Raw genomic sequence first — 22,418 nt, 5'->3', positions numbered from 1 at the left:
GGTGGAACGGGCCGTGGTGCGGCGGGCTGAATGTAGGGCCTGGGGAGCTGCTGCGGGGGCTTCTCCAGCTGAGACCCCAGTGCCCTGCCTTCCACCTGTCTTCTGCTTAAGCACGAAAATCCGCTCCAGGTGTCCTCGGGGCAGGCGGACCCTCCGTCACAACTCCGTGCGCCTGGGCCAACCCTGTGTGGCTCGAAGAGGTGTGAGGCTGCACCTGTGTGACTCCCCCTCAGGACTGGGAGCTCATGAGCACAGTGCCACGCCTGCCGCTCACTCCTCCAGCCACCGGTCACCTGCAGGTCAGGACAGGCAGGAGGCTGCAGGCCACCCACATCTTCCAGGCACTCGGAGCGGAGGCAAACTCCAGCCTGTCCATCTGCAGAATGGGAGGGGTAGTCACCTGCCCCTGCATGCAAGGCCCACAGTCTCCATCGTGAAGCCTCATGAATTTTGGTGAACTTCCTGCCTGCGTGAGGCTGGTCCTTTGTGTCTGTTCATTTTAATTGTACCCTGCTCTGTCACCTCTGTATTAGTGTTTGAGCACGCCCATGAGGTCAGCTTGTGACATGAGCGAAAGGCGCTCCTGATGTGTGCACTGCGGGTGGATTCCCCGCTACAGGGGCTTGGGGCGGGGGGGGGGTGGGGGGGGGGGGGGCGGGGGGGGGGGGGGGGGGGGGGGGGGGGGGCATCGCTGTCCAAGGTCCTGGCCAAGACAGGGGATTCCTGCTGTGGGGGCATGGGGGCGGGGCATCGCTGTCCAAGGTCCAGTCCCACACGCATGTCTGTCCCGATCATCCCACCACCTGCCACATTCTTCCCTCCTCAGACCCTCTGCAGCTTCCCTGCAAGATGGGACTGTCTCTCAAGGCCACCGTGGGGCTTCTCTTCCCTTTCCTCAGCTCAGCCTCAGCGTTTGTGCTATGGTGAGTGAGGCCTTGGGAAGCTGTCTGTGAGGCAAACAAGCCGTGTCCACTGTGGGACACGTCAGGAAACCAGGAGACAGAGCGGGTGTCCGCTGGCTGGACCCAGAAAGGGGGGCAGGTCAAAAGCTGAAAAATTCACGTATCCTGTCAAAGAATTCCTGATGATTTCCTATCATCCTTGCAAAAAAGTTATCCGCTTACCAATCAGCTCTGTGCCGCAGGGTCAGAGGCCCTGATGAAGAAAGCCACCCACCGGGTTGTGACAATAACTCATTCCCTCTGGACACGGCTGAGGAAGCTGGACTTGCACCTCAAAAACAGATGTTTGCACCGTCTGTAACAGCAGGGTCTGGTGCAGCCACACGGGGGGCCACGCGGCTGGAAGGGAAAGTGGGCACATCTCCAGAAATAAATGCAAATGACCATCTCTATGCATCTCACGTTGAATGAAATAAAATAACCTGCCGTGAGTAACACCGGGGGCACAGTCTCAAAGAAAGGAACGGTCTCGGTCTCGAGGGGGTTGGGAGCAGTCCACGCTGTGTGTGCTCCCTAAGGACAAACGCACTGTTGGTAAAAGTCTCAGGTGATAATGAGCGCTGGTGAGGATGTCCAGAAGGTGGGGCCTCACGCACGACCCGGCGGGCACAGAACTGCAGACCCTCTGGAAACCAGTCGACAGCACCTCAAAAAGCTGACCACAGAGTCAGCATATGGTGCAGCGATCCTACTCCTGCATACACACCCAAGAGAAATGAAAACCTCTGACTGTACAAAAACGTGTTCACGAATCTGCAGAGCAGCGAAAAGGATCAACAACGCACATGCACATCGACGGCGACCAACAAAACGGCAGAATACTACTCGGCCACAAAAAGGAAGGCGGCACTGGCATTTGCTACGACGCTGATGAGCCAAAGGAGACACGCTCAGCGAAAGGAGACAGGCTCACGTATTGTGTGATTCTGGTTCTCTGAACTGTCCAGAAGGGGCAGATCCATGGAGACACAAAGTAAATCGGTGGCTGCTTGGGGCTGGGGGAGGGGTGAGGAGTGACTGCAGACCCCACACGGAAAAGCCCACCACCACTGGGCAGACACAGCCAAAGCAGGCAGGGCCCCGGTGGGAGGACCAAGGGTGGTGACGACACAACGGCCACGTGTGAACCCAGCACCTCTCTTCTGATGCTGAGGACGCAGCAGGCACATGGGGGGTGCTGGGGCAATGCTCACTGAATCTGCTTTGTTCCAGATAAGTCCAGGGTGTGGGGAGCAAGGGAGGGGACAGCGGCCTGGAGTCGAAAGAGGTGGGCAGGTGTCAGGGTCCCGCAGACCCCCACCGGGCCTGCCTTTCCTGGTCCCCTGGCTCTACGGGGGAGCCCGGGAGGAGCCCTGGAGGCACGGCCTGAGAATATGCCCAGGGAGTCCCCAGGATCCCACCAGAGCCCCAGGGGCTGCACTTCCAAGGCCAGGACAGTGAGCAAAGAGAGACGGAAAGCATACTCAGAGGCGGCCACGGCCCAGTTCTCCCCAGCGCGGCTCACCCAGGGCCAGGAGGGGCCACGACGACGCAAGGGGGTGGGCTGAGGCAGTCAGGCCCAGGAGGACCTCGTACCATCTGCTTAACTGCCTGCCGTGTTGGTGTCCGACACCGGCCACCTCCCACCTCCCCTGGCACGCCTGAGAAGCTGAGGGAAGCGGGTCAGCACTTAGGGAATGAGCCCTGAGGCAGACAGAGGAACCCGGCTGTGGCCAGAGATGGCTCTTACCTGGAGCCCGACAGGCGCTGAGGCTCCTGCTCGGCCTCCTCTCCCTGCTGACTTTCCAGCCTGGCCGTCGAGGGCTGCCCTGCCTCCTGCGGTCCGGCCTCAGGCTCCCTTTTCGGGCTGGCGGTGGCGCCCGCTCCAGGTGACCTGTCTGCTGCATCGAGCTGAGGACCTGAGGTGTGTGTCAGGCACTTGTTGGAAGTAGGGGCGTCCTCTGGGGGCAGGGGGCACGGGGCGTCCGTGGGCAACGCCTCTGGCGCAGGTCGGGCCTCCTCCTGTCTCTCGGCAGGGCCCTTGGCGCCGGCCTTGGCGGAGCCCATGTAGGAGGCGCTGATGACGCTTCCCGGGCCGCACTTGTCCCGCAGACTCTGGGCAGCGGCGTCCTCCCTGCCGCCCCCACAGCCCCCGCAGCACACGCAGGAGTTCAGGAGGCAGCTGGTGGCCGCAGCACTGAGTTTGTGGGAGCCACCGTCCATCCCCTCGGCCGCAGGCTCCGACGGGGAGACGCCCTCTCCAGAGGCTTCCGGGGCGGTGCCGGCCACGCCCACGGCCGGGGTCGACTTGGGATTGAAGATGACGGTGGCCGAGAGCTTCATGCCCCCTGTCCGGTGGGCGATCATCTCCGCCGTCCCCGCGGCGTCCACCCCCGCCTCCCAGCCCTCCAGGTGTGGCTGGGAGTCCAGGCAGCTGCAGGAGTTGGGGCCCAGCGCCCACAGCTTGTCGTCCTGGACGTTGTTGTTAGTGCTCAGGTCCCCCTCCTCTGCCTCGGCGGGCCTGCTGGCCCCTGCCTCCCCACGCCCCCTGCCCTGTCCTCTCTCCTGGGGGCCAGCACTGGCGCTGCCCGCCCACCCAGCCGGGCTGCCCGGGGCCTCTGCAGCCCCTTCCACGTCATCCATGAAGAACACCCTTCCTTCCTCCTCGTCGCCGCCCGGCCGCAGCCCTGCGCTGCCTGGGGAGGCCTCCCCGCGGGGGCTGCCCTCCGCCCCCGGCCTGTGCGCGGGGGACTGGCAGGCGCTGGGCGGGGAGAGGAGGGACGACATCTCGTCCCCGGCCCTGTGGACCATGCGGTTGAGTTGCTCTAGCTCCTGGTCGTCATACTGCATGGAGCAGGCCAGCTCCCCCTCCTGGCTTTTGGCCTTGGCTGAGAGCATTTCCTCGGCGGGGAGGGGTGAGGGAAAGGCGGGCGCCAGGGCTGGGGGCGCCTGGGCGTCTGCCCGGATGGGAAACTCCACGTCTTGGGAAATGCAGAGATTCCTTTCCAGCGTGTGAAGCTCCTCCTCCGTCAGGGTCTGCAGCAAATCCCTAAAGGGTCAAGATAAGAACCAGGGGTGAGACTCCCAGAGGCCACACCAGCCCGGTGGCCAGGAGTGGACACAGCATCCTCGACGTCTGCATCAGCAGAGAAGCAAGGTGTCAAGGCCTTGCAACGAAATGCGCGTGGCGCACACCTCCCCCGCTACAGGACGAGGCACAGGCGTGCGGGGACCGCTCCGTGCCACGGGTCTGGACAACAGCTGTCCGCATGGATGCCTGGGATGGTTTCTTTCTTGGAAGTGAGACTGGAAACAAGAGGGCCCTGGTTCTTGGGGATGTGATCATCACATTAAGAAAACCTTCTAGGAGTGAAAAAAAAAGTTGGTTTACGCATAGACTTTCATCCAGCACACGTTCTTGACAGTGGTCTCTGTGCTGGGCCCCGGGGAGACGCAGGAAGGCCCAGGCAGGTCCCTGCCCTTGGGGCTGCGCTGGAAGAGCCGGTAAGAGACAGATTTCCACGAACGATGGCTGAGTTACATTAACAGCAACTACGACAAAGGAAAATGCCTGCTCTCTCGAGGGTAACAGCAGGGCACCGGGCTCAGTCTAGGGAGACTTCCTGGGGGAAGGGGCACTGAACCGGAGACCCGAAAGGGGCTAATGTAGTGGCGCTGGGGCGTGTCTAGCATAGGCCTGCGCCTTGCTCTCTGCCAGCAGGTCTGAGTCCAGGTCACACATTCCTGTCGGTCATGGAAACAGGCAGAAAAGTGTACTTCCCAGAACCGCACAGCTGTGGCGCCTCATGCACTGAGCACGCCCGTGCAGACAGCATCAGATCAAACGACGGAACACGAACCAGGCTCCCAGGCCCCCACGTGCCTTTCCAGTCACCCCCTGCCATCGCCAGCAGCCTGACTTCTAAAGACTGACGTGGTCTCGCCTGTTTTCATTCCGCACGTAAGCGGGAATCGCAGCCCACGCTCTTCAGAGGCGGGCTTCGTTTGGCAATACCGTATTTGAGCAGAGCCTCCAGACGACATGCAGGTAAATTTGAATTTCAGATAAACGACAAACACTCCTAGACATGTGAATATTTCTTCGGGTACGTATTCCCAAATGGGGAGCATACGGGACATTGTTGCACTAAGAAAGTGCTCACAGTTTATCTGAAATTCGAATTCAGTTGAGGGTTCTGCTGGTTTTGTCTCGCTGGATCTGGCAACCCCACCTGGTGAGGTTCTGTGTGGCCGATGGTCTCGTCTCGTGGCCTGTAGCCTTTCGGGCTGGAAACCACCACCGTTCACCCGGGGAGCTGTTCCTGGTGGGCTCCACTCCTGGTGGGCTCTGACTGCCCTGACTCACCCTCTTGGCGAGCCTCTCTGGGGCACGCACGTGCGCATCCCTGCAGGTGCACACGACGGGGGGCATGCCTGGAGAACGCACGTGCACATCCCTGCAGGTGCACATGGGGGGGGGGCGCGTGCCCAGGGAACGCACATGCGCATCCCTGCAGGTGCACATGGGGGGGCGCGTGCCCAGGGAACGCATGTACGCATCCCTGCAGGTGCACACGACGGGGGGCATGCCTGGAGAACGCACGTGCACATCCCTGCAGGTGCACATGGGGGGGGCGCGTGCCCAGGGAACGCACGTGCGCATCCCTGCAGGTGCACATGGGGGGGCGCGTGCCCAGGGAACGCATGTACGCATCCCTGCAGGTGCACACGACGGGGGGCATGCCTGGAGAACGCACGTGCACATCCCTGCAGGTGCACATGGGGGGGTGCGTGCCCAGGGAACGCACGTGCGCATCCCTGCAGGTGCACATGGCCGTGGGGGCGGGGAAGCGTGCCCAGGGAATGCACGTGTGTGTCCCGGCAGGTGCAGACGGGGGCGGGGGGGGTGAGCGTGCACACTGGACAGCCCCCATGCCGCTCTCTGGCCTGCTCCCTGGCACTGCCATGCACTCCTGGCAATTTTTCACTTTAAAGTGCTCAGCCTGCTGACGAATGAAGGAAACACCGGGGTACATGCTTGTCAGCCCTTACATATGAATGCTGTGAATGCTTTCAGGCCTTCTGCCCATTTTTACTTGGCTTCGCGGTCTCGTTCTTACTCCTTGACAGGAGTTCTTTACTTGTTTTGGATTTGAGTTCTTTGTTGGATATATTCTCCAACTCTGGGGCCTTCCTTTTCACTCTTAATGGTGCCTCCTGATGAACTACAGTTTTTAATTTCAATAAAGTTCAATAAATCACTTTTTCCTTTATGTTTAGTGCTTTTCTGTCCTGTTTAAGAAATCTGCCTACTCCAAGGTCATAAAGATGTTCCTGCTCTTTTCCTCTGCGATCTTCACTGCTTTCCTTTCCACGTGTGTATCTCCCATCTATCCGGAGTTGATTCTTGTAGATGGTTGTGGTAAGGTTCCAGACACGTTTTTCCTCATATGGATATCTGCTGAGTCAGCCCATGTACTGGAAAAAAGCAAGCATTCCCCACTGTTCGGCAACGTCTCCTCTGTCATAAATCCGGGAAACCTGTCTGTGTTGGTCTGTTTCTAGGCTCCATTCTGTTGATGGGGCCAGAAGCCGCTCCTGGGTCTGCACCTCCGTGAGCTTCACTAGAGCGCCATGCCAGGGAGTGTCCTTTTTTACGAAGCACACTCAGCAGAAATGCACACACATTCACAAGCATGGTCACACCAGCATTACTTGTGGAAACAACCCAAAGCCCAGCAGGAGTAGGATAGATAAATAATGTTCTTTTTCTCCAGGCATCTTCTTCTTTTTAGCTATTCTGGGCACACTGCATTTCTACCTGAATTTTAGAATTAGTTTGTCAATTTTGTGCCAAAAAAGAAGAGACAAACACCTCCGGAGATTTTGATGGAGACTTGCACTGAATTCATCTGAGAATAATGGGATACTTTCTCAATGTTAAGTTTTCCACTCCTTGAACATGGATAGCTCTCTATTTACATCTTTAACATTTTATGTAACATTTCATTAACTTTCAATGGAAGACTTAGACACCTTCAGACTTATGCTTAACTAGCTGATATTTAGTAATGTTATTGTAGGTGATATTTAAATTTTTTTTTTTTAAATTTTTTTTTCAACGTTTATTTTATTTTTGGGACAGAGAGAGACAGAGCATGAACAGGGGAGGGGCAGAGAGAGAGGGAGACACAGAATCGGAAACAGGCTCCAGGCTCTGAGCCATCAGCCCAGAGCCTGACGCGGGGCTCAAACTCACAGACCGCGAGATCGTGACCTGGCTGAAGTCGGACGCTTAACCGACTGCGCCACCCAGGCGCCCCGTAAATTTTTATTGTGATCAAATACATATGACATGACATTTACCATCATAACCATTTTTAAGTGACAATTCAGTGGCATCGAATACATTCACATCATAGTGCAAACATCACTACCATCCACCCCTAGAACTCACTCATCTTGTAAAACTGAAACTCTGTCCCCATGAAACACTAACCACACGCTCTCCTCCCTGGCTCTCACTATCCTACTCTCCATCCCTCTGATTCTGACTAGTTCAGGCCCCTCATATAATTGGAATCATACACGGTCTATCTTTTTGTTACTGGCTTACTTCACCAGGCACGCCTTCAAGGTTCATCTGTGTGGTGGCAGACGTCAGGATTTCCTTCCTTTTAGGGCTGAATGATATTCCATTGTGTGGCTGGACTACATTTCGCTTATCCACTCATCCATCAATGGACACCTAGGTTGCTTCCACTTCTTAGCTATTGTGAATAACGCCTCTGGGAACACAGGCGTATAAATGTGTCTTTGAGACACTACTTTCAATTCTCTTGGGTATATACCAGATGTGGAATTGCTGGATCAGGTGGTAATTCTATTTTTCATTTTTTGAGGAACCTCCACACCGTTTTGCACAGCACCTGCAGCATGTTACACTCCCACCAATAGCATACAGGGTTCTAATTTCTCCGCATCCTCATCCACACGGTTATTTTGTTTTGTTGTTGTTATTTGTTTTGAGGGTAGCCAGCCTAATGGGTAGGATCTTGTTGTGGTTTTGATTTGCACGTGCTCTGACAATGATGTCGAGCATCTATTCATGTGCTTGTTGGCCATTCATAAATCTTCTTTGGAGAAATGTTTAATTAAATCCCTTGCCCTTTTGAATTGGGTTGTTTGGTTTTTGTTGGTGGGTTTTAGGAGTTCTCTATATAATCTGTGTATTGATCCCTTTATATCCCAGATACAAAATAGGAGAGTATTTTCTCCAGCCTGTGGGTTGCCTCTTTATTCTGTTGAGAGCATCTTTTGATGCACAAATTTTTAAACTTTTCAAGTCCAATTTGTTTATTTTTTCTTTGTTGCCTATGTCTTGGTATCCTATCCAAGAAATCATTTCCAAATGCAATGTGGTAGAGCATTTGTCCAGTGTGGTCTTCTAAGAGTTTTATTGTTTCCGGCCTTGCATTTATGTCCTGGATCCATTTTGAGTTCACTTTTGTATATGGTGTTACATAAGGATTCAACTTCATATGGTGTGTATGCATATCTCTCTCTTGTATCAGACTAAGGAAATCCCCATTTATTCCTAATTTGCTAAGAAATGTTTTCATCATAAAATACGTACTGACTTTTTCAAATTCTTATTCTGTAACTTTTGAAATTTTACAAATTAATGTAGCAAAATGCTGATTTTTCAAATGTTGACAATGCTATGTATACTTTGAACTCCACAAGACATTACAATGAGTTTTTTGTATATCCACATTTATTTATATTAATTCACAGAAAGTTCTTCAATCTCTCTTGCATTTCCACATTTCCACCTGAAACTTCTCCTTTGGGGGCGCCTGGGTGGCGCAGTCGGTTAAGCGTCCAACTTCAGCCAGGTCACGATCTCGCGGTCCGGGAGTTCGAGCCCCGCGTCGGGCTCTGGGCTGATGGCTCAGAGCCTGGAGCCTGTTTCCGATTCTGTGTCTCCCTCTCTCTCTGCCCCTCCCCCGTTCATGCTCTGTCTCTCTCTGTCCCAAAATAAATAAACGTTGAAACTTCTCCTTTGCCTAAAGAACTCCAATTAGCATTTCTCTGTGGACAGGCTGCTGATACATTTCTGCAGCACTCTGCTTTTGAATAACACCATTTCACCTTCATTGTGGAAGGATACTTCTGCTGGGTATAAAATCCTGGTTGGCAGCTAGTTTCTTTCAGCACTTTTAATACGTATCATTTCATTGCCTTCAGGTTCCCATTGTTTGTTTGTTTCTTAGGAGACAGCTGTCAATCTTACATTCTTTTCCAAGAAATATGTGCTTTTTCTCTGGCTGTGTTTAACATTTCTTCTTTGTTTTCAGCAATTTTACTATGATACACCTAAGTATGTTTTGTATTTATCTTCCTTGTAGTTTTCTTGAGCCTCCTAAGTGTGTGGGCAGAGATTTCTCTTCAGTTTGGGAAAATTCTTGGCCATTTTTTTCTTTGAATATTGTTTCTGCTCATTTTGCTCTATTCTTTCCTTCTTGTTTTTTTTTTTTTTTTTTTTTTTTTTAGCTTTTATTTTTTTAAGTAATCTCTATACCCAATGTGGGGCTTCAACTTACGACCCTGAGATGAAGAGTCATGTGCTCCCCCGACTGAGCCAGCCAGGCTCCCATGTTCCTTCCTTCTGATTCCAATTATGTGCATTAGAATTTTGAGCATGTTGCACATGTCTCTGATGCTCTGGACATGCCCATACCCGGTGCCTCCCCCCCCCCCATCTCCATGCACTGGCCCTTCCTCCATAAGACCCCCAGTCTGATCTAAGCACTCTACTCTTTCCTTCCCAGCCTCAGCATCATCCACCACCTCGCCTCCTTCTTTGTCTCTTCTCCCAGTCAGACAGCCAGGGAGGGCAGCAGCCGTGCCCTGGGCCAGGGTCACATTCCGCCCAGAGTGCTCAAGACTGGGCTGGGCACAAGGGAAGCAACAGCAGGCCATCTATCAGATGAGCTACAGCCTGGACCAAGCACCCTATCACAGGCTGTGCTTCACCCACCCCCAGGGCCAATGACTCTCCGAGGACCATCCTGCTGGGTCATTCCCCACCGTCCGGATTCACAGCACTTTTGGCTCCTCATGGGGGAAAGGGAAGCTTGGCACCAGTAAAGGAAAGCCAGCCCCAGGCCACCCTGGGCTAAACAGTCCTGCCAGACCCAGGAAGGCTGCTGCAGGAGCCCATAGGGTCATCAGCTCCACCAAAGGCACGGAAGGGGGCCTCCAGGGACTGGAGCCATAAGACTCCAGTAAGAAAGACCTCAGAGTCCAAGACCGCAGGGCTAGGGAGGTGATCAGAGGCCACATGCTCACTGCCATCCCTCAAGGAGGCCACAGCTGGGTGCTTCAGCTCAGAGGGGCCACCCCAGGGAGGGCTCCCCACCCACGTGAAGTTTGGGTTTGAGGGGGTGTCTCCCAAGATGGAGGGGGCTGGCTTGAGGCTTGTTGCTGCTGAAGGCTAAGGGGAGCCCCTTACAGCAGAGAACAGTCACCCACCCCAAGTGCCACCAAGCCCACAGGACAGCACGCATGGGGCCAAGGGCACCAACACCACCTGGGCCTGTTGCCTGGGACCACTGTGCCAGATAAGCCACAGCAGGGGAGGGGCACGGGGTGCTCAAGCGAGCTGGGCCCTTCACCCCTACACTGTGGAAGAAACAAAGGAGAGCCCTCGGACAAGCACCATTCTCCACCTGGGCCCGAGCCTCAGCCTGGAGGCTGGCCTGGGGGACAGCCCTCCCCTGCAGGTTGTGTGGCCCTGGGGGCACCCGCACCACCTCAGTTTCCCCGGGCTCTCCATCTCTCAAGGCCCAGTGCCAGAGCCCCGAGCCAGGGCGGCTGCTGTCATGTTATTGGCATTTTTTACCAAAGGTCATAGTGTTACTGGCCAGGAACAAAGAGCCTGGTTGTGTGGGTAGAGAAAGGTATGGGGTTGTGCGAGGGGACTGTAAACATTATAAACCACCAACTCAAGACAAAGACCAAGGTTCTGGCACCTCTGACTTCGCAGAAGAGGACTTCCATCCCCGAGGAAAGGAGGGCTCAGGGGCAACCATGGACTCCCCTCCCCCACTGCCCCTCCCCCACCCTCCCGAAGCACCTCCCCCCCTCCACCTTATTTTCCGCAGCAACGTGTGGAAGGGCCGGAACAGCTCAGACATGTCTTCTGCCTTGCGGTCCAAGTTCAGGGGTCCGTCCGCGTAGACCACGAGGCCACTGCATTCAAGACAAAAGCCAGCATGGCGTGAGGCCCTGTAGCCCCCTCAGTCAGCCCCCTGGGTGAGCCCAGACCACAGCCAGGGGCTCTGAAACCACACGTTTCTCTTGTGACTGAATCTTCAATAAGTTTAGAAAAAAAGCAATGAAGATTACTCAGACTTTATCATGTTCAGAAACTGATTAGCTGATGTTCACTTGAGGGATCATAAAAGAATCATAGAAACATATCTGTTCACATCACTGCTGCAATCAGACAAATCAGCGTCAAGATTTGTTACTAAAACTACCTCCTTGAAAATGGAAACATTGGATTTGTGTTTATATTGAGCACAAATGCAAGGGTTATGAGAATCACAGATAAACCATCCACCCACAGCCCCGGCCAGAGCAAGCAGACCCCTGAGCCTCAGGGGGGGCCTGTCAGGGGTCCCTGGGGGGCAGGATGCTCATCTCAAGGACCCTTGGCACAAAGGGGGTGAGACATCTCACAAATGTGGCATCCAGGCTGCCCACCCAGCCTCCCACGGGTCTCCCAGACTCTGACCTCACTCTCCCCCATCCATACTCTGAAGTGCAGGAGCGCCCCGACTGAGTCTTTCCAACTCACTGACCACAGCTGTCCGGCCTCCCGGACCCACACCCGCTGGGACAATCCAATCCTGGCCACTACCTGCCCTGCCCGACCCGAACCCTGTGAGCCCCCTCCCCCCACAGTGATCTGTGTGCTTTGTGGCTCCCCCAACTACACCCACGCTGTCCCCAAGCCCACCTTTCCCTTCGAGGTCTGATTCACACTCCATTGCCTGCCAAGACCAGAGACAGCCTCCTGTCACCCCCAGGCAGGACGGACCCTCTCTCCCCGCCACCAGCGGCCCGTTTGCCATCTGACTCTGCACAGATGCCCCTCCAGGTAGCCCCCTTTCCACAGGCGGCACCACACCCATCTCGTCATAGGCTGCACGGCCCTGCCCAGCTCCCAGCGTGCCCTATTGCCCTTGTCCAAGGGCAGACCCGTCTCTGGAGGACCCTCCTCTCGGTGCCTCCTCTCGGGGCTCCCGGGACCAGCCAGCTCAGGCCTCGGCACATGGCGGGTGCCCAGGGAGCGAGCACCCACAACCCCAGCAGCTGCTCCTTGCTTTCTCGTCAGAGCACAGGTGAGGGAGGATTTGTCTGCATAAACAGAGAACTGTCTGCATGTTTCTGCAAATGAACAGAATCTCATCGCTGCATCGGGGTCAGGTCATCAGCACCCAACACAAGGTCCTCATTAGCTCAGGAACGCTTCCAATTCGGTGAGAAAGACTGATGAAACTGAATGGACTATTCTTCCCTTAGAAAGGTTAGACTCCTGTGCAAAAAGAAAGATTCGAAAGTCACAGGAAAACATGGGCTGTGCCTCTCCCTAGGTCAGCAGGAGGGTCAGGGCTGCCAGAAGCGTGAGGGCGGGCGGCAGAGGATGCCCCATCCAGGCTTCTGTTCCTTCCGGTATGTTCTATGGGTCTTAACACGAGCTGACAGTGTTCAGGGGACATCTTCCCCACACAGAACCTTGACTTCATGGGTGAATCGGTGATCTCAGCACAAAGGCAGGAAAGGGGCAGAAAGGGGTGGGTTTGGTGAATCCCCGTCCAGGCTTCCTGGCCACCTGGTCTTTCAGAAAGCAGTGAAAGGGGCCGGGAGGGACTCTGACTCCCCTCCTAGGTTCCAGGGAGGACACTGGCTGCCCCATCAGTCCGTGAGAACCAGGCCCATGGCTGACCACGGTTGGTCTGGAGCCTCAGAAATGAACTCGTTACGTAGGAGGGCTCCAGGTGCCGTGCCATCACAGTCCACGCAGGCCCATGCTGCGCCACCACCTAGGGGCAGGGCAGCCCCCACAGCTGAGCCTGGCAAAGGTGGAGGGGAGGGGCCCGCTGAGCGCCGCGAGGGGCTGAGTCAGTGAGCAGGGGAGGACACCCAGCATAAGAGGAAAGCTGGGCTCTTTCCTTAGGCCACCTTTACCTGTCTTCATAATGTCCTTTGATGCACAAAAGATTTTAGCTTTGATGGAGATCAACTTACTACTTTTTTCATTTGCCACTTCTTTTCATGTCAAATCTAAGATTGGCCAAACCTGGAAATATGAAGATTTACCTCCTGTATTAGAGTTCTCCAGAGAAACAGACACAGTAGGGTGTGTGTGTGTGTGTGTGTGTGTGTGTGTGTACGGAGGGAGAGTTTGGTTAGTTGGCTTTTTTTTTTTTTTTAATTTTTTTTTTCAACGTTTATTTATTTTTGGGACAGAGAGAGACAGAGCATGAACGGGGGAGGGGCAGAGAGAGAGGGAGACACAGAATCGGAAACCAGGCTCCAGGCTCTGAGCCACCAGCCCAGAGCCCGACGCGGGGCTCGAACTCACGGACCGCAAGATCGTGACCTGGCTGAAGTCGGACGCTTAACCGACTGCGCCACCCAGGCGCCCCTTTTTTTTTTTTCTTGAGAGAGTTATTTTAAGTAACTGGTTCACACAATTGTGGATGGTGGCCACATCCAAAATCTGCAGAGTGAGTGCACAGGCTAGAGACCCAGAGACTCAGGGAAGAGTTGATACTGAGGTTTGAATCTGAACACAGTCTGGAGGTAGAATTCCCTCTCACTTGGGGAACTAGGTCTGTTTTCTCTTAAGGCCCTCAACTGACTGGATGAGGCCCACCCACATTATGAAGGGTAAACCCCATTACTCTGGATCCACTGATTTGTTAATCTCATCTTAAAAATACCTTCCAGCAACATCCAAACTGCCACTTGACCAAATATCTGGGTACTGTGGCCTAGGCAAGTTGACACACAAAATTAATCATCACAGGGTCCAACTTTGTTCTTATGTGTGTGGCTATCCAGTTATCCCAGCATCATTTGTTGAAGATACTAACAAATTCCTTCCTCACTGAATGGTCTTGGCACCTTTGTCAAAAACCAGTTGGCTATAGATATTTGGGTTATTTTGTTATCTTGGTTTTATTCCATTGGTCTATCCTTATGACAGTACCACACTTGTGATTAATATGACTTTGTAGTAAGTTCTGAAGTCAAGACATATGAACTCTCCAACTTTGTTTTTTCTTTTTCAATATTGTTTGGACTATTCACGAGCCATTGTGGTTCCATATGAATTTGAGGTTCTTTTCTATGTCCACTAAAAAAAAAAAAAAAAAAAAAAAAAAAAAAAAAAAAGGCCAATGTTGTCTTTATAGGAAATGTATTGAATCTATATACAACTTTGGGGAGCACCGCCATCTTAACCGTAGTAAGTGCTCAATCCATGAACATGGGCTATCTTTTCATTTAATTAGGTCTTTAATTTTTTTCACAAAAAATTGTGTTTTGTAGTTTTCAGTGTACATGTTTTCCACTTCCTTGGTTAAATTTATTCCTGGGTATTTTTCTCTTTTGGATGTTACTGGAAATCTCTCCTTTAAAATACTATTTAATTACATGCGATGAAATATTATTCAGTCTTAAAAAGGCATGAAGTTCCCACCTGCCACACGGATGAACCATGAAAATATTATGCTAAGTAAAATAAGCCAGACACAAAATAAAAAATACTGCATGATTCTATTTATATGAAGTCCTTAGAATAGTCAAATTCACAGAGGAAGAAGGTAGAATAGAGGTTACCAGGGGCTGGGGGAGGGGCTGGGGAGCTAGTGTTTAATGGAAACAGTCTCAGATGAGGAGAAGGAGAGGACAGTGGCAAGACAGTGTGAATGTACTTAATGCCACTGAGGGTTAAAGTGGGGGCACCTGCGGGGCTCAGTCGGTTAGGTGTCTGACTCTTGATTTTGGCTCAGGTCACCATCTCGTGGTTTGTGGGTTCGAGCCCTGTGTTGGGCTCTGTGTTGATGGTAGGAAGCCTGCTTGGGATCCTCTTTCTCTCTGCCCCTCCCCGGCTTGTGCACGTATGCATGTGCTCTCTCTTTCTTAGAATAAATAAATAAACATTAAAACAAAGATTTAAGTGGTAAATCTTATATTATGCATATTTTACCACGATAAAAAAATTAACATTTATTGCTTTGATTTCTGTTTACAAAAGTTATACCTATCATGCTAAGAAATTTTGTTAAGTAGAGACATAATATTTGGTACAATTTTTTTGTACTCAGCACACTGGGGATGTTTTTCCATGGCTTTTGGAATTTTTCACTAACGTTACTTAAGTGGCTGGAGTATAGTTTTTAAACAATCCCTTAATTCTACATACCCACGCACTCGAATTTTCACGATTAAAAATAACCTTCAGTAAAAATCCTTGTAAACACATATTGTGCCCTGTTGGGTCAATGCAACAAAATTCGGAGAAAGTTCTACTGCCACATGCCAAGCACTAGGGACTCTGAGTGGAAAGGCAGTGAGCACTCCTCACGTACAGCTGCCAGGCTGGTGGGGAGGCACAGACCCCATTTACATGAGATACCCCAGATGGGCAAATCTACAGACACAGGAACAGATCTGTGGTTTCCTGGGGCTGGAGGGGGGGTGGGGCGTAGGGGGTGGAGGGGACAGCTAAGGGGTAAGGGGTATGTATCTGTTTGGGGTGATGAATATGTTCTGGAATTAATGGTGACGGTTGCCCAATTCTGTACGTTTACTAAAAACCATTGAATTGTACACTTAAAGTGGGTGAACTGTGTGGTATGTGCATTATATCTAACGTATTTTAAAAATAAGCGATCTAGGGTAAATATGCAACCTTGCCGGAGGCATTGAACACCTGTATGAGGAAGGGCTGCAGGTGAGGCAGGTTGTGTGGAGACTGGGAAGGGGCTGGGTAGGGGGCTGTCACTGGTGGGGAAGCAGGCAGGCAAAGGGACCAAAGGAAGGGAGGCCAGAGCCTCCCAGGGCAGGGGCTTCTGGTGGTAGGACCACAGGATGGAATGTGGGTGGGAGGGGTGGTAAAATGAGAGAGGGGAAGGGATGGGGCTGCCTATAGCTGAGGGGGGGAGGGTGGGGAGGAGGGGAAGGGGAAAGAGGGGAGGGGAGTGGTAGAGAAGAGGGGAAAGGGAGGAGGAAAAAGGGAGGGGAGGGGGAGGGGGAAAAGGAGAGGAGAGTGGAGGGGATAGAAAAGAGGGAAGGGAGGGGGAGAGGGAGAGGGGAAAGGGGAGGGGAGGGGGAAGAGAGGGGGAGAGGGAGAGGGGGAAAAGGGGAAGGGAGGGGGAAGAGGAGAGGGGAGACAGAGGGGAAAAGGGGAGGGGAAGAGGAGGGGGGAGGGAGAGGGGAAAAGGGGAGGGGAGGGGGAAGGGGAGGGGGAGGGGGAAGAGAGAGGGGAAAAGGGGAGGGGAGAGGGAAAAAGGGAAAAGAGGAGGAGAGGGGGAAGAGGAGAGGGGGAGGGAGAGGGGAAAAGGGGAGGGGAGTGGAAGAGGGGAGGGAGGCACAGAACTGGCCCCATTGCAGGAGGGGGAGTGTGAGGCAGGACGGGGAGTGGGTTGCAGGGGTGGAGGCCTGGGCTCTGGGTTCTGGGCAGTTCAGCCTGGGATGCAGCTTCGGGAGAGGGCGGCCCACTCGGAGTGGGGGCAACTGCAGAGGCTGGAGCTGAGGCCAGGCCGGGCCAGCAGCCGAGACCGGGAGGTGAAGCGGGCCTCGCAGGCAGTCCTAGTAAGCAGGTCCGCCCTGATGGGGCCAGTCACCCGGGCACAGAACCTGGAGACTGTTAGTTTCTTTATTCGTGTAAACCAACTCCAACTGTTTTCAGATAAACCGTCAGGAGTGAAACTAGTCTGTCACAGTCAGAACCACGTGGAGACTCACTTTCCCCCGGGACGTGTAGCTGAGTGAGGGAGGACTAGGTCCGGGGTGCCAGGGAAATGGGGGAGCCTGGGCCCAGGGTCCAGGGCTGGTACCCGAACTGGCCGTGGACACCCTCTACCTGGGCCGGACTGGCCTCCTCCTGAACCTCCAGGCCCCCACACAGCCCTCTCTCAGACCTCAGTTTACCGCCCCTGCCTCAGGCACCTGCCCAGCGTTCACAAGGCAGAGGGCCGGGCTGGCTTGGGTTGTGCCTCTGACCTGTGACGGGCCAGAGAGACCACCTCAGAGGATGTGTTGCTCCTGGGAGAGCTCAGAGCAGGGCGTCTTCTCAACCTGGTGGGAAGGGGCTGGACGTAGGGCGAGGGGGACAGAGTGGCAGAGAGGCTACACTCCCAGATCCCCCTCTGTCCTCAGGGGATCCCACCAACCCACATCACAGACGTGACCCTAGAAGGCTGTCATTCCAGGAGTGTTGGCTTTACTGCCAACCAAGTGTCTACGGGTCACCCTTCTCCCTTCAGCCAGAGGTCTTCCTGCCTCTGGCCCTTTGCACATGCTGCCTGCCCGCAGTCCACCACCTGCCAGGCTCCCATCCTGACTCCCGGAGCTCTGCTCCAGAACCCAGGGAGCCTCTCCCCCATGCTACCAGCTCTTGTCCACTCCAGAGGGTCCTGCTCCAAGCCCCCTACCCCACCCCAGCATCCAGAACACTCCACAGCAACTGCTCGTTTCACCTACCCGTGCACTCCCCACGGGCATAATAGTGTCCCTGGGGACAAGCACAGGGTCAGGTACACAGCAGGTGCTCCACACGTGCTTGCTGGGCAAGTACAGACAGAGCAAGGCCCAGGCCCCACCCCGTGCAGCTGTGATGCTGCCTGTCTGGCCCAGAGCAGCCACCAAGGACAGTGAGGAAGGAGAGAGGCAGCATCAGGCACCTGGGGAGGTGACCCTGAAGGGGGCAGCTCTGGGAACAGCTTCCTCCAGGAAGGAAGGAGGATTTCGGCCACGGCCAGGCAGCCTGGCTCTGAGGCTGTAACCCCTGCCTCTGCTCGAGGGCTGGCGATGTTCTGAGGTGGACGGGGGTGGCTGTAGTGAGGCCACCCTCCTGGCCAAGCCGAGCCGAGCCCCTCTGCTCCCCATGCTCTGCGCTTGGGGCCCCTGCATCTGCTCCCACTTCTGACCGGCCTGGCCTGCACCTGCTCTCCGTTCAATCCAACTACAAAGCTGCCTCCCTTCGCTGTGACTTGGAGCCCCCTCATTTCTGGGGACTTCCGAGGGAACTCCACACGGGGCTGCCAGGGGGGACGACAGGGCAAGGGCCCAGCCCACGGGGCCCTCACTCTCCCTCCCAGGACGAGGGACAGAGAAGGAACAGAAGCTCAGATGTGTGCGGGGCAGCCGTGGTCTGCAAACAGGGTGCAGTGATGCCAGTCAGGGAGAGGTGGCCTCAGGTGGCCGCTCAGTGACAATAGAAAGGCCTGAGACCATGGTCCTGTGGTCACCGGGCCTGGGCCAATGCTGATAGGTAGGCTGGTAAAGGGCTGAACAGACCCACTCGGCAGGCTTCAGGGTGAGAACCTGGAAGCCATGCGCTCAGGCTGTCTGATGCCTCACCTTATCCTAAACCGGGGTTTATTTTAAAACCGCCTAAGAGCGTCTGGTGCTCCCATGAGGCTTAGAACAGGCAAGTCCGTCCTGACCCGAGATGCAGGGTGCTGCCCGGCCCCCTGGGTGCTGTGCGGGGCTCCTCCCCGCGGGGCAGCTCGTCAGAGCAGGCCGGTCAGTGCGCACCTGCGCCGGCCTTTGTGCGCTGTGAGGCAGCTCCGAAGGAAAGGCAGCCTGGGAACCCCATCGGGCGGCCACAGACCCCACGAGGGGGCTCCGTGGCGGGGGCACCTGATCCTGAACTTCCAGGCACTCACCAAGGAATTTAGGAAAGAACCAGGGCCAGGCCAGGGGCTGGGCGCTTCCCGCAAAGCGGCGTGTGAACCGCAGAGGAAGGGCAAAGCCGGCTCTCACGGGAAGGGCTGCAGACCCTAGCGCCCCCACCCCATAAACATTAAGGCCCCAGCTCGAAGCAGCGTTTTCTTCTACACGTTTGGCCACAGAGAACCATTGCCTAGAAAGCAAACGATGTAACAAAATCACATGGCCCCGTCCGAGGGGACGCTCCAGGACATGTCAGGCCAGACCACGTGAGTTGTCCCACTGGGGACGTCTGTCCTCTGCCTCCTCCAGCTTCGGGTGGAGGGAGAGTCCCGGAGCCCAGCAATTGAGGCGACTGTGACATGTTGCCCCTCTGGTGTGATGGGACCCACTCCTGTTTTCCCTGATTAGGACACCGTCTCTTGGGGACAAGGAAAACAGAAGGAGGCACCAGGCCCAAGGGGTTCTGGCAAACTGAGACCCCCAGGGAAGCCGGCTCTGAGGACACAGCCAGGCCAGGGAGACTGAGGCCAGGCGGCCGCCCCCTTGCCCCACCCGGGAAAGTGAGGTGTCCAGAGGGCGCTGCTCAGGGTTCCCTGGGGTCCTGGGAAGTGACAGCCGCTCGCCCTGGCCCGTCTCCCAGCCCTTCCTCAGCTGAGCCTCTGCTCATCTCTGGGGTCTCAGGGCAGCGGCAGGTGCTTCTGGGCCAGCCCAGGGCGGGGTCTGCCCGCAGCTCCCACACTTCCGCACGGCACACCGAGTCCCGCCCCCTGTGGGCGAGGGAAGCCCCTGTGGCCCAGAAGCTGGCCCCATCCTGCAGCACCGCCACTGCCCCCGACTGCTCCCGCCACCGCACCCCCATTTCCCAAGGAGAGGATTCTGTGCCTGGACCAGTCCTGGCCTCCGCGTCACCCCACACTCCCCCAGGGCGGCTTTCGCTGACGATCACATCCACAATCGGCATCTGCCCCGAGGACTCCCGTCCTCTCTGCCCAGCCGCACGCCTGCACACCAGCTGCCCACCGGGCCCCTCCCTAACTTCCAGGCCCACAGACACCCCCGTGGCCCATTGCCCTCCTCCTCCCTCTGTGACCGCCCTCCCCCTGCCCCCTCACCTGGCAGGAGAGAAGGGCAGTCCCTGTGTGGGAGTCAGGGTGTGGCTGAACAGCAGTGGACCAAGCCCACAACACCTGGGCTCTGACCTTGGCTCGGGGAAGCTCTGGGCACCCAGCAAGTGATCGGGCACTTCCTGCCTTGGCATACTTAGGGCCCAACCGTGTGCTGCCCGGCGTCTCTGAGCCCACGAGACCCCAAAGGCCCAAGCCTGAGCTCCCCTGCTGTCGCCACTCATCTCCCCCCGCACCCTCCGCCCAGCAGAAAAGGCTCCCGCCCAGGCACGCCCCCCGCCCCGTGGCCAGACCAGCTGCTCCCACCTCCTCTTCACCTGACAGCTTTCATTTCACCTCCACGCCAGCCTTGAATGGTTCAGGTAACCCCGTCACACCCGCCCACGGGAGCCAGGGGCGTCCCACCCTCTCGTTACACGCAGCCTCCCCCCACGGCCCGAGCTGGGCGCTCTGCCTCTGCGTGCACCCCACGTGGCTCCATGCGGCGTGCGGGGTGCTCCTCCCCTGGGCTGTGAGTCCAGCGACTGTCCACGTCACCTGTCCAGCCGGCTGTTGGGTGTCCAGCCATCTCGCACTGTCTAGGGTGGGGGGTCCCCCCTCGGCCTCAGAACACTGGTGAGGGGCGCCAGCAGGCCTGCGTGGTGCTGTGCAGGCGGCTGACAGCCAGCGTTGGGGGTGTCAGTGCCAGAAGGGGCCCGGTCCTCCACAGTCCTGCCCGGCTTCTGCACGGCGGCTGCCCCGGGCCCGGGAGCACTCACCACACGATGGCCAACCTGGGGATGGTGAACATGAGGGCCGGTTCATAGTCGTCAATCATGTCCTGGGTCAGGTACCCGAAGTCCAGGGCCCTGGCCGAGGGGCAGAGAGCAAGAAAGCAAGAAGGGTGAGGCCTGCCCGCCCACACCCACCGCGGCCCAGGCCACCCTCACCTGCGTCTGTGCTCGGCAGACAGCCGGGAAGGTGACACTGGACACCGTGGGCCCTCACACGCACACGGGGCCACTGCTGGCAACCGCTGCACTCCAGAAGGCCCGAGCAGGCCTGGTGCTTCCCTCTCCCCACTTTTCTCCTGCCTGACGCGCCTCCGGGACAGAGGGTGCTGGGAGGGGAAGGGGCGCTTGCTGAGGGGGGCCCACGGGCAGCGACGGCGTCCAGCCAACCAAATGGCTCGAGCGGCAAGAATAAACAGGGAACAAAAACACTGCCCCAGATGACCTGACGCTTCCCCGAGGAAACCGTCCCCCCCGGATTTATCCCCACTCCCCAGGCCAACGCAGCGGCTCTCGCTCTATGCTCAGTGAGCTGGCGCCTGCTGGCACCACGGAGGGAGGCTCCGAGTAAAAGGAACTTTACGCCATCGTGTTTTTCAGCCGCTTGAAGTGTCTTTCACATACATCAACGGCGAATAACGCGTCTTTAATTATGATGTGACATTAGGCAATTTCAAAACTTACCTAATACCACACAGCACTAGCTAAACAGGAGAAACACTCTAGACTAAACTTTAGTCTCAAAGTCTGACTTCAATTACTGCCCAAAGCACGACAAGACTGTTGATGATTCGCTCCACAGAGCCTTGTTTGGGAGCTGCATCCTGGCCTGTGGAGATGAGGAAATGAGAAGGGAAGAGGAGGGAGGGGGCGAGGCCGTGAGGAGGTGAGATGAAGACTGAGCAGGAGAGGAAGGTGAAGAGGTGAGGAGGTGAGGAGGGTAGGGAGGTGAGGGAGGGAGGTGGGGAGTGAGGAGGGTGAGGAGGCTTGGAGGCTGGAGGTGAGGAAGGGAGGAAGGTGAGAAAGGCATGGAGGTGAGGCTGGAGGAGGTGAGGAAGATGGGAAGGTAAGCAGGTGTGGAGGGTAAGGAGATGAGGAAGGTATGGAGGTGAGGAGGTTTAGAGGCATGGAAATGAGGAGATGAGGAAGGCAGAGAGGTGAGGTGGGTATGGAGGTGAGGAAGACGGGGAGGTGAGGAGGTGAGGTGGGGGGAGGTGAGGCAGGGGGGAGAGAGGAGATGAGGCAGGGGAGGGTAAGGAGGTGAGGCAGGGGGAGTGAGGTGAGGCAGGGGTAGGGGTAGTGATGAGGTGGGGGGGAGGGAGTGAGGAGGTGAGGCAGGGGGGAGAGAGGAGGTGAGGCAGGGGAGGGTAAGGAGGTGAGGCAGGGGGGAGTGAGGTGAGGCAGGGGTAGGGGTAGTGATGAGGTGGGGGGAGGGAGTGAGGAGGTGAGAGGTAGGGGAGAGTGAGAAGGTGAGACGGGGGGGGGGGGGGGAGTGAGGAGGTGAGACAGTGGGGAGTGAGGTGAGGCAGGGGGGAGGTGAGGAGGTGAGGCAGGGTGGGGGGAGTGAGGAGCTGAGGTGGGGGAGTGAGGAGGTGAGGCAG

General features: G+C 55.9%; 1 protein-coding gene across 1 annotated transcript in view; it reads right to left on the bottom strand.

The window, feature by feature from the left end:
• The window catches only part of ZFYVE28 (zinc finger FYVE-type containing 28), a 118,125-nt gene that overhangs the window by 24,738 nt on the left and 70,969 nt on the right, over positions 1-22,418 (bottom strand). Inside the window, exons 6-8 of the mRNA XM_030314357.1 lie at positions 20,806-20,895; positions 11,097-11,198; positions 2,692-3,990 (exon numbers count right to left, since the gene is read on the bottom strand). Of these exons, the coding sequence (XP_030170217.1) occupies positions 2,692-3,990; positions 11,097-11,198; positions 20,806-20,895 (1,491 nt within the window). The remainder of the gene's footprint in view (positions 1-2,691; positions 3,991-11,096; positions 11,199-20,805; positions 20,896-22,418) is intronic.

Source organism: Lynx canadensis, chromosome B1, assembly GCF_007474595.2.
Source record: "Lynx canadensis isolate LIC74 chromosome B1, mLynCan4.pri.v2, whole genome shotgun sequence".
NCBI lineage: Eukaryota > Metazoa > Chordata > Mammalia > Carnivora > Felidae > Lynx > Lynx canadensis.
Note: the sequence above shows the minus strand (reverse complement) of the source record. Positions and strands in the feature narration are given on the sequence as shown.